This window comes from Ammodytes marinus (assembly GCF_949987685.1).
Source record: "Ammodytes marinus genome assembly, chromosome: 4".
NCBI lineage: Eukaryota > Metazoa > Chordata > Actinopteri > Uranoscopiformes > Ammodytidae > Ammodytes > Ammodytes marinus.
This window is the reverse complement of record NC_137233.1, coordinates 20,969,803-20,982,758: the sequence shown is the minus strand read 5'-3', so window position 1 is coordinate 20,982,758 and position 12,956 is coordinate 20,969,803. Positions and strand designations below refer to the sequence as shown.

The window sequence follows — 12,956 nt, the reverse complement described above, 5'->3', positions numbered from 1 at the left end:
CCGAAGGCAGAAGTGCATCTGAGTTCGTTTCAACCGAACTAAACACGGCATGTGTGAATACACCCTAAGGGGCCACTCACACTAGGGCCACGGCCCCGTGCCAAAGCTCATTTGCATACTAAAGTCTAGAACGTTTGGCTAGTGTGACCACTCCAACTTGTATTCCAGCACGGAACAGCCCCTTGGCCACGACACACCTAGGAGAGGTGTGCCGTGGCCAAAGTACAGATGCTAATGAGATGACACGCGCACAAGCAAGCGCACAGGCGGCGTTCCTGACGTGAATTTATTAAGGATGCATAGTCCATTAACGTCCGCTGCCTTACTAGTCGGCACCAGAATTGCCCACCACTTGGACTTGTAGCTACATAAAATGTGTGAGAATTAACGTGTGTAGGCCTAGGTGTGGGCTAATAAAAGAGGGAGAGAGCTAAATAGGTGAGCGCAGCAAAGCAAAAAGGTTTTCGTGTTTACTCACGTTCGTCAGATGATTTTTTTCTTTTTCCTCCCGTCAGCTCAGCTGTCATAACTGCCTTTACGCATGGTGGTGGAGACGCACCCAAAACAACACACCACGGCCCGGTGCTAAGGAAACAGTAGCCTACACTAAGGTTTAACAATAAACTTTATAAAGACACTTAAAAAAACGATCTCTGCCCATACAAAAAGGTCTGACTTGGATTACTTGATGGAGCGATCGATGTGTATAAAACCATCCGGTACGTATGGTCTGATGACGGACGGGCTGTTACATTAATAATAAACAGCGTGCTGCACAAATATGAGACTGTTCACCGCGACCTATTACGTCAAGGCTACATTTAAAAAAAAACAATAGCTTAAGGATTCTCATTGCTCTAATGTGGAAGTGGAATATATGATGCAAATTTGGCCGGATGAAAATATTCACAAACAGTCGTATAACCTACAAGTAGACTACGCTCCAAATCCTAAACGCGCACGGTGACGTAGGCAAGGTGCAATCGTGCCCAGGCCACGAGCAGTGTGAGCACGGGCCAGCGGGGGTAGTGGGGAGGGGGGGGGGATCGTGCTGAATCTTCCTGCAGCACGGAACAGGCAAACGGCCCTAGTGTGAGTGCGCCCTTAGACTACATGTGACACTGAACATGTTAAAAAAATAATAATAATAAAAAATCCATCCTAATTGTTAGTGACAGCTGATGAATATTGATGTCTTGAATTGATTTTTTTATATTATTTTAATGAAAGCTACTGCACTCAGCATGTCCCCTGCCGCAGCAGCAGACGGACCTAATAATATTAATATAATATATAATTCATTGTTGTGTGTTTTCTTTACATATGTGTATAAATTATTTCTATATTAGTCGGGTAGTTTAATATTGCATATTGTTACATAAGCTGCCCTATTTGAATGTGTTGAGATGGGCTTGCACTGCCAGCAAAGTAATTTACTTGTAGTCATATTTTGCATTGCTGGATATAACATTTTTGCTCAGTGGCTCTGTGAAGGTGCTGCCTGCAGTGCTTCAGCGTTTACTTTCCTGTTACTTCAAAATAAAAGCCAACTCACGTTTGTCAAGTGAAATGCTAATGTGAAGCCAGTGAAATGCTTTTAATGTGAAGCCGCAGCCTTAATTTGTTTAACAGTAGCTAACTTAACTGCTGCGCGCTGATCTAAAGATAGTGTTTTTTTAATATAGAAAGCCGTGTCTCTGGCATTACCGGTGGTGACACGAGTTTATTTTGCTAAAAAAACGGCACTTTGTCCCGCATTGTCCCGCACAAACGTAGTCTTTGTCCCACATCTGGTGAATTGGGATCTGGTCTCCCTATCCTCTTCCCTCACCTGGAGTGATAGGCTTCTCAAATCGCGTTCCTGCGCCATACTGAAATCTGCGACCAATACGGATATGTGACCATAGAGCATGCACGAGCGAACCGAAAATCGGACTGGGTGTACGACTAGATCAAATGCAGTAATAAAAACTATATAAAAACGTCTTTCTTTGCACTGATGGTCTCGTTTGCTGTTAAAGGTAATTTATGATTATCAGAGGAAACATGAGGCTGTTTAAAAGATATTTAGATGTTACTCGTAGCCGCTTTAAGTTTTGATATTTTGGGGGCGCTGTTATGTTGTATTATTCATTGATTACACAAAATCTGAATAATTGTAATTTTTTGTTGTCGCTTGCACATAACAAAGCTGAAAATGTTGTTAATTTTTGCTCCTGACACAGAACTGCTGTGTCCTGGACCTGGCTTGTTTAGCAGATCAAAATGACTTGCCTCTTTGCAACGCTACGCACACAGCTTCCAAGCTCAGTGTAGGGTGGTCGTCCAGGGTAACAGGGTTGATTGAGGCCTTCAGCGCTTACACAGCTCCCCTCTTGGTGGTCTCATGATGGGACTGACACAGGAGACAGACTATAGCCTGGAGAGATAAGCACAGCACTCTGCACTGCTCTCTCTCTCCATTCGCCTATACCTGAATCACACAGCCATCAGAGAGAGAGAGAGAGAGAAATTTGGATTTGGTCCCAGAACACTCATCCACTTTCACTTTACACCAGCTGTCTCTACAGCATTAGCATTCCAAATGCAGTCTGACTTTTTCCTCAATTAAGAACTAGAATGCCGCAATTAGTTCACTGTGTGGAGAGATGACCCAATTAGTGTTTACTTCACATAGATTTTATCACTGTCAATTTGTAAATGCCAACAGCCCGTTCAGCTAAAAAAGCTAAAGTAATTTTTGTTCCTTTTTATTGAGAACGCTCACAGCACAGGCCATAACTCCAACTGAGGACACACAGGCCGTGTCATTGTGTCTGTTTCCGTGGGGATTTCAATGTTTTGGGGATGTGAAGTGGAGTTAACAGTTCACAGTTTGTTATAAAGCAAATGTGGAAAAAGCTTGCCAGAGTAGCCTCATTACAAGTATATAAATCAATGTGTTTATTGGATATAGACTGACAATATATTCAATTCATTGGGGAGCTCACTGATGAAAAATCCATCTCAGTTTCAAATCTGCAGTGGTTTGCATGTGCGCACTTCACGGTTTCCTTCCAGTATATATTCGATTCTAGAATGACATAAAGTGCAAAAATACATAGCACTACATAACTTTGTGATTAAACAAGTCCCAAGGAGCACATAGGACCACTTGGTAATGTTGGAAAGTTCATCTTCTGACTGTCCGCGGAGGCAGGCTAATACGTCCCATTGACTACCAGTATTTGTGCTTAGCTAATAAGCGATGAGCGACCTTTGCCTTTTTATTCCTAGAATATACACACCAGAGTTGAAGGAATGGCATCTGTTGCCTTGTTTTCAACCCGAAACTGAGGCAACAAGCTGTAAATAAAAAAAATCTTAGACTATTGCTTTAAGAAAATAGAGGTATTTTTTTCCTTTGTCCAATCTTTCAATCTGCATGCAGTCCATCCTATGCCTAACTCTTTACATGACTACCTTTAGCATACATGCTCAGCACTGAGGCTTGTTGTTGAAAGAAGGAATTACATGAACATATTGGATGGTAAAACGTTGTATTATCAATCTACATTTCAAGTGATTGTCTTGCGTCTGGCTTTCAGTATCAAGATTTTCCTTTTTCATCTCAAACAGACAGACGGAGACAGAATGTGTTTGTTTGGATGTTATGCTTTGGCAATAATGGTTTTTCTCAGCAGGAAGTCAAGCGTGTAAGAGTTGATGGAGGAGTTTGTCAAATGTAACACCATCTTTCTATTTTTGACACGCGCTGATGGGATGGATTCTCTAGCAACATGAGTGAAAAATTTACCATAATTTTTTCCCCCACCTCTGCTGATATTACTGCCTGAATGGCAAGAAACCCATCGGCTTCATTTATACAACTAATTTAATATCTGAGGGATCTGAGCTTGTTATTGCATTTCACAGATCATTGCTTTAGTGAGCAAGGTTTATCATGTTTGATACCAAGGCATATTTTGGTATAAATGCAGAGTCAAAATGTTTAAGGTTGTGAAACCGTGAGGGCTTCAGAAAAGTTTCATTATTATTATTATAGAGTTTTTAACAATGTATTGCGGTGTTCTCATGGTGAACCTTATAAGCTACCATTAGCCACACATTCATGCCGCTCACCAGAGATGTAACTAGACAGGAGTGTGAACATTGACATATCTTTGCTTTAACAGTGTTGACACTAAAAACCAGTGGCTCCTATTCACAGGCAGTTTAGTAATTGCTCAGAAATCTGGGGCAAGGCTTGTCTTACAGATCACTTGGATAGATAGAAGTGAGTGATAATTGACTGTCCCATCTGCACCTTCAGAGGTTTTTGATGATATATGTGGCAAAAGTGCACCGTTTTTATTATTGCAATTTATTAAATGACTTTATTAAAGATACTATTTGTGGCTGGTTGTCACAATGAACATGAGCTGTGAACTACATAGTGATGTTTTCTTCTCCTATCGTTTAATATGAAAGTTTTTCAGTTGCACCAACAGGTGATAACATCCAGTAAAATATCAATTTAAAAAAGCAAGTATTAAATGAAGATCCAACACTAAAACATGATAATTTTCTGCAACCATTTAGCTCTAATTTCCTCTCACTTTCCGCACATATTGTCTTTGAAGGGACTCAACCACCTTACACAGCCATGTTTCACCCACACAAGTGCTTTCACTAATTTCTCTGATTAGCCATCCTCTCAGCTCTGTGCAGTCTGTGAATGATTTATATCTCCTTGACTCTCCTAGTAGCTTTGTTCAAGCTTCCATCTTTGTTTTGTGTTCATAAAATGTGTTGATTAAATCAATTTCCAACTCAGCTCTGCTTATCTCAAGCTGCCATCAGAACAGTGTTTGCCTGGTGAAATGTACTTTGTTGGTCAGGATATAAGCAGGGGTAACAAAGGAAATAGTGTGGGTAGGTCTCTAAAGAAAATAGTTAGAGCTACCATGGTCGGTCCACTACTTTGGTCCAGATATTTATTTACATTAATGTAAGTAAATGTAACCTAATTTGTAAATGTTTCCTAATGGTTAGATTGTACAGAGAATATGTATGTATCTTTGCTATACAACATTGTGTATGGTGTGTGTTGTTGTTTTTTTTTATTTGATAATGTTTTCAATCTTTCCATTGTTGGGTTTCTGCGATTTAGCTTCAGCCAAACCAGATGCTCATCAATTGAAAAATTAATGTTATAAACTGTTCAGAGAAAGCCTCCCTCCAGCTGTCTGTATGTATGTATGTATGTATGTATGTATGTATGTATGTATGTATGTATGTATGTATGTATGTATGTATGTATGTATGTATGTATGTATGTATGTATGTATGTATGTATGTATGTATGTATGTATGTATGTATGTATGTACTGTATGTATGTACTGTATGTACTGTATGTATGTATGCGGTGAACGGAAAATCCTTGTTGGGTCTACTGTGATTGACCACCCGTTGTCTCTCTGTTTGTCTCTTCTCCCAGGCCTGTGTGAGTCAGTGGGGACAATGTCCACCCTGCGCTTTGGACAGCATCTCATCAAGGCCTCGGCTGTGTTCCTCAAGACTGAGCTGTCCTTCGCCTTGGTCAACAGGAAGCCTGTGGTGCCTGGACGTATCTTTTCATTACTGGTCAGGTGAGAGGTGCTGCTCATCGGACTAAGCACTGTTTGTGGGTGGATGTGTGTGCTACTAGGGTGGTAGGATGGCTGAGAAGAAAGAAGGGCCTACCAGTAAGCATGAGTTCGCTGGTTTGATCCCCAGCACCGGACAGGAGGGTTTTAGTAGTAAGGGTAGTGGTGGCTGGTAATACATGTAGTGCCCACCATCTCTACCATTTTGTCCTTGAGCAAGACACTTAACCCAACACTGCTCCAGGGGCGCTGTACAATGGCGGACCCTGCGCTAGGAGCCTCCTCCAAATTGCGATGTGCTTGGTATACAATTGAGTAAATTGACTTACTTACTTACTCACTTAGGCTGCTACGTCGTGTAGTACTCTGAGTCTGATGGACTGTCACTGTTCAGCATTGTGTTGGATAGTGTGCATGGATATAGAGAGATATGACAGGATAAATGACCTCATTTACAAGTGTCCAGTTACAGATGATTATGTTGTTTTCCCTTGATGCTTTCGCGAATAGCTGCTTTTGCAATCCACACACCACAACAGCAAAAACACACGTCTGCTGTATATAACGCACATTTAATCTCCATATCTGCAATTCTCTCTTGATCCCCATGCAACCATTTGTCATGGGCTGACATATATCTAATCTCACAATGAAGTAATTTTGAGTCATATTTTCTCTCAACCTCAGGGTCAGGACCTCTAAAGGTGTCAGCTCATATTCAGTCCGATCTGGGATATAAAACTCTGGAACAAACAAAACTGTTAAAAAGTTTAGAAACATCTCTATAAATGTATAATCTGTACTGGCACATAGCACACATTTATGCTCCAGTCAGTCATTGGTTTATACTTCAATTTGAAGGATTTTATCATTTATGTTAGAGCAGGCTGAGCAGCATAATACATTGGGTTCCACTGGTACTTTATAAAGGATCACGTTCGATTGTTTTCCTATTATATAACTTATTCCAGCCATATTCCAGCCTATAGAAAAATATTTTTGATACAGACTTTTTTCATTTTCTTTATCAAAAAAGACTATGCATAGGTCTTAAAATGCATTTTCAGCATCTTTCTAAGAAGAGCATTTCTCAGAAATCAGATAATTACCAAGATATAAACATACTTTACAGTAATAACCTTCAGAATAGTACTATATTTTTTTATTTCACTGCTGTTAAAGAAGAATATTGCCTTTAAAAAGAAAATTTGATTTACTGTCAATAATGGTAAATTCACATGAGAAGCTGAAGCTGCGTGCAATAGCTATTCAGTAAGCATGATGATACAGTTGTACATGAAGCTGTTGTCAGGGTGACCTCAGCGCTGTGTTGGCATGGTGAATCAGCTAGTCAGCGCTTACCTAACACTAATTCTGGTTGATTGTCCTCAGCTATTATGTGATACTAGAATGTCAAATATACTAAGGAAGTGGCTGGGGGACAAGACTGATTTGACCAGATATTTATTTGTGTGTGTGTACAAGTGAAACTAAACAAAACCTGAGTTTGAAACAAGCCCCAACCTCAGCGATTTTTACCAGCATCCAATAAGGAAGTGACCACAACTGTAGTAACCAGGAAGTGCCACTGGGGGTGGTACCAAGACTGAGCAATTTTTCTTTGACTCACTTGTTAGACAGGCCGTTTTCAAAGTCTTATTGAACCTATTTACAGCCTGGTCCACAAAACCATTTTAGTCTGTATGTTTAGGTCATATCTCCATGACAACACTGAGGGGGGTGATTTTTTTTGGACCACGCTAGTTGTTATTCTTTTGGAGGTTAAAATGTATTGGCGCAATCTCTTGAGTGATAGCTCTCCGCCCATTGTCCCTCACTTTGCCTCGGAGGTGAGGCGCAGTGAAAATCTCACAAAATGGCGATGTGCACAAACCAGGATTTTTGGATGCCGTGTGAATAACTGAGGTCAGCCCGGATGCTACATCCATATTATTTACTATCTATGGTTTGAAATAACCATCTTTACTCTGGAACAGAATGATTATTACCAATGTGTCATACAGGATGGATTTGCAGTGTTGTATTAAGCCTTAATGAATCCGATAGTGTTGATTTGGACAGGTTGTACGCTGTCCATTGAAAGAAACATGGCAGCATTAAAAAATTAATGAACGTATTTTCAGGAAAGAATGGAAAGGCTGTTAAAATGGTGGGGAACATGTTTTCAGACTGGTAACGTCTGTATGTCGCTTTTTGGTTAGAATATTCAAACTTCAGGACTAGAGTATTTGAATTGGTTTTGTATTATTTTAAATGTTTGTATTGTTTCACAGCTTCACTGGTATTAATGGACTAAAATGTCTATGTCTATTGAACCTATGAACACACTCAAAGTCCCAGCTGAGTGTGTTTAGGGTTAGGGTGTGCAGTGAATTGTGGGTCAGAATCGCCCAAACAGCTTTCTGATTTCAATACTAAAAATCTCGACACGATGTAGCAGGCCTCCCATGTTAAATCTGACCACCAGAATGGGACATTCTAAATCTTTTTCTACCATGCAGGGAAGTATGGGGATTAGAACGCAGGGAGCATGTTGACACTATAGTTGACAGGGCAGGAAGGATATTGATACTAGGTTCATTTGGTTTAAAAAATAAATAAAACAGTAGTCACGTTGGATGTGTGTGCGCAATGTTTTCATAATCTTGGAAGAAAAAGTAACGCTTGGCGAATTGCTAACGTTAGCTTAGCTGTTTGTGTACATTCGCTATGCGTCACTGCTATTGCCTAGCGACTGTGTGCCTCTGCCCCCTACCTGGTGGTGAGCCAAACGCACGCTGCTTATCTTGTGAAGGACGCTTTAATGCAGGTTTTCAATACCACAGCATCGCACATTAATTCACATAAGAGCATTTATATTAACTATTTTGTGTATCTGTCCATTCTCCATTATCAGTGTACATACACTCAACAAAAATATAAACGCAACACTTTTGTTTTTGCTCCCATTTTTCATGAGATGGACTTAAAGATCTAAAATTCATTCCAGATACACAATTGTACCATTTCTCTCAAACATTGTTCACAAATCTGTCTAAATGTGTGATAGTGAGCACTTCTGCTTTGCTGAGATAATCCATCCCACCTCACAGGTGTGCCACATCAAGATGCTGATCTGACATCATGATTAGTGCACAGGTGTGCCTTAGACTGTCCACAATAAAAGGCCACCCTGAAATGTGCAGTTTTGTCTCACAGCAAAATGCCACAGATGCCACAAGCATTGAGGGAGCGTGCAATTGGCATGCTGACAGCAGGAATGTCAACCAGATCTGTTGCTCGTGCATTGAATGTTCATTTCTCCACCATAAGCCCTCTCCAAAGGCGTTTCAGAGAATATGGCAGTACATCCAACCGGCCTCACAACCGCAGACCACGTGTAACCACACCAGCCCAGGACCTCCACATCCAGCAGGTTCACCTCCAAGATCGTCTGAGACCAGCCACTGAGACAGCTGCTGAAACAATTGGTTTGCATAACCAAACAATTTCTGCACAAACTGTCAGAAACCGTCTCAGGGAAGCTCAACTGCATGCTCGTCGTCCTCATCGTGGTCTTGACCTGACTCCAGCTCGTCGCCGTAACAGACTTGAGTGGGCAAATGCTCACATTCGATGGCGTCTGGCACGTTGGAGAGGTGTTCTCTTCACGGATGAATCTCGGTTTACATTGTTCAGGGCAGATGGCAGACAGCGTGTGTGGCGTCGTGTGGGTGAGCGCTTTGCTGATGTCAATGTTGTGGATCGAGTGGCCCATGGTGGTGGTGGGGTTATGGTATGGGCAGGCATCTGTTATGGACGAAGAACACAGGTGCATTTTATTGATGGCATTTTGAATGCACATAGATACCGTGATGAGATCCTGAGGCCCATTGTTGTGCCATGCATCCATGAACATCACCTCACGTTTTAGCAAGATAATGCACGGCCCCATGTTGCAAGGATCTGTACACAATTCTTGGAAGCTGAAAATGTCCCAGTTCTTGCATGGCCAGCATACTCACCGGACATGTCACCCATTGAGCATGTTTGGGATGTGCTTGACCGGCGTATACGACAGCGTGCACCACTTCCCACTAATATCCAGCAACTTCGCACAGCCATTGAAGAGGAGTGGACCAACATTCCACAGGCCACAATTGACAATCTGATAAACTCTATGCGAAGAAGATGTGTTGCACTGCATGAGGCAAATGGTGGTCACACCAGATACTGACTGGTTCTGAGTCCCCAGACCCCCAATAAAGCAAACAAAATGCACATTTCAGAGTGGCCTTTTATTGTGGACAGTCTAAAGGTGCCAACACACTGCACACCGCGGCGCGGCGGTTGGCCGCGCGAATCGCAGGTTCCGCGCCGCGTGATCATTTTGGCTCATTTGTGTCCGCCACCGCCTGATGACTCATTGAATGTGCACGCCCAGTTTCTTCCCGCTATTTACATCTCTCTCATCATCGCCGTCATCCTCACTGATTTGTTTTTGTTGGGAGCGTCTCTGAAGTATTCTGCCTTTATCATCTCTGCCATCGGCCCTTGTATTGGTCTCACTGCACCTCTCCCACATTTCTCCCGGCCACCTGCCACCCAAGCTTCGTAAACACACCCACACATGCGCCCACACACACATACACACACAACCCGCCCACACACACACACGCACATATGTATCCATGGCCGTGCATATACACACTCACGCCGGCATATCAACATGTAGAGAAAACCCAAACAGATTTTCCCTTTTTCCAGATTTGTTTTCATAATACCTCCGATATTGTTGTGATGTTTAGGGAAATGTTTGGAAGTGTCAGTTGTCGTATTTAGTTTGCATTGTCTCTGCATATTCACTCATCTGCAGTACATCTTTCCTGGCTTTCTCTCCTTCTCTCTTCTATAATGTGAGTCTATTCCTTGCTCCTTTTACTAAAACGTGTCTCATTAAACTGCTGTCATACATTTTATCGATGTGTTGGAACTTTCTCCCTCTCTCTCTCTTTCTTTCTCTCTCTCTCTCTCTCTCTCTCTCTCTGTCTTGTCCTTCTTTTTTCCCTTCATCCCTCCTTTCCCGACAGCACCGCCAGCCAGGTTTCACGTGTCTTGTAGCTCAGCAGACTCACCCGAGTGACGTCGGGAGGAGCTCAACGCTGATTGGCCATCGCGGCGCGGCCGGCGGCGAAAAGTTCAATATTTTCAACTTCTGCGGCGGCCGCGCCGCCCCATTCGCGCCGCGCCGCCCCTGGCCGCGCCGCGTGAACCGCTCGCCGCCGGCCGCCGATTCGCGCGGCGGCGCTCGAAATACATTGACTTTCTATGTAAACTCGCCGCGCGGCGATGTGCAGTGTGTTGGCACCTTAAGGCACACCTGTGCACTAATCATGATGTCAGATCAGCATCTTGATGTGGCACACCTGTGAGGCGGGATGTATTATCTCAGCAAAGCAGAAGTGCTCACTATCACACATTTAGACATATTTGTGAACAATGTTTGAGAGAAATGGTAATATTGTGTATCTGGAATGAATTTTAGATCTTTAAGTCCATCTCATGAAAAATGGGAGCAAAAACAAAAGTGTTGCGTTTATGTTTTTGTTGAGCGTATATAGAAAACATATGGTGTATAATGCAGAGTCCCTGACAGTGATCTGCTATACAGTCTGTCTCTGTCTTTCACTGGCAGTATGTGTCTCATTGTTTCTCTCTGACTTGACGTAAACATGCGCTGCTCAATGGAGCGCTTCCTGTGGTTGCCTGGCAACAGATGCCATTCTTTGCTGAGGTGAACCTGCCCTTGATATAAAGGCTACATAAGCAGCTGTTTACCATACACAAACACACACACGCGCACGCACACACACAGACACACACACACAGACACACACATACATACATACATACATACATACATACATACAGTAGATAGACAATACCAATAGATGTTGAAGGTTACCCAGGCCTGTCACTGTGCTAGGATTGTTTGCGTTTAGTTTATTTGGTTGATCGTCATGTTGTCAACACAGAGGCAGGATGAGGTCATGAATCGTAAGTGTCAGGTCTAAGTAAGTGGAAAGAAATTATCATGCATTATTTGTGTCGCTGATTTGTTTGAATCATTTGTTTATTCTCTCCCCGCAATGATAATATGTTCTTGGCTTTGTGCAAAGGCCTCATAAATGTATGGTTAAATAATCCTGGTATTCCTTTTAGAAAAAGTGACATAATTAAAAAAGTCCCATGCCTGTGTTTACTTCGCACAACTCCTCCACCCTGAGATTGACTTTGAACTAAGGAGACTTCTTTCTCTGCTCTGCTTTACACCTCCATAAGGACATGTGCTAGCATTGTTTAATTGAATAAATAAAATTAATACGGTGTTAACCACTCTTGATTGTAGAGGCCTGACATATTCGGAGAAGGCCACATAATGTAATGGGTATCTGCCAGAAGAGCTGTGTGCTGCTGGGTATTGCCGATTCTGAATGTACTGTGACTTTAAGAAAAAGGCTTTAAACAAAGACATGTCAGAAAAATCAGTGATATGTGATCTGGCTTCCATGTCAACGTCCAAGGCGCCAGGTGTCAGCAGCGAATAGCACGAATGGTCTGCTTGACAGAGCGTAGAATGACTGAGGTTGAAATCAGAAAAAAAGTGGCAATTCTAATGCAATCCAGTGCAACAGTCCTGAAACAAGGGCTGCCCTTTTGAAGCTCACACTATTCAATTTTAGGGTTTGGGAGATGTGTTCACGTTCAAGCTGTGCTTCCCGGTTTTGTTATATTGCACTGTGTTAGACAAAATAGTCTGGTTGAAATCCACCACGTCTGTTCACTGCATCTTGGACTATATTTATTAGCAGAGCTGTCACAGAGTGGATGCAAGGCCCAATGATAAGCTGTAGTTTAAAGTGACGAAGACATGATGCTAAAACGTTCAAACTGATGCGACTCAAACAGCATTTCATGCTTGAAAACCTGCACTGTGTCTGCAGTGTATGGTCCCTACTGCACTTAACACACTGAAACAGCATTATGCATGCCTTGAAATCATGGAAGCCATGTCACCAGACAGTCAGTGCTACAAATTGTACAACATTTAGATGGTTTTGAACATAGTGTATAATGTCAAACTATAACTGAAATTAACACAAAATAGCTTATGGGAGTTTAATTCTGCTTCTGCTGAAAAATATTTGACTATTTGTTTAACAAGAATTCAGACTTGCGCACGCACACACACACACACACACACACACACACACACACACAAACACAACACTGCAGAAGCAACCCAAAAAGGAACAATACTGTTAAAC

At 42.2% G+C, this 12,956-nt stretch overlaps 1 protein-coding gene across 2 annotated transcripts in view; it reads left to right on the top strand.

Moving 5' to 3' along the window:
• Positions 1–12,956, top strand: part of fhit (fragile histidine triad diadenosine triphosphatase) — a 323,745-nt gene that overhangs the window by 127,550 nt on the left and 183,239 nt on the right. For both annotated transcript variants that reach the window (XM_080025563.1, XM_080025562.1), the window contains one exon: positions 5,481–5,609. In XM_080025563.1, coding sequence (XP_079881689.1) covers positions 5,504–5,609 — 106 coding nt within the window. In that variant the 5' untranslated portion in view covers positions 5,481–5,503. The remainder of the gene's footprint in view (positions 1–5,480; positions 5,610–12,956) is intronic.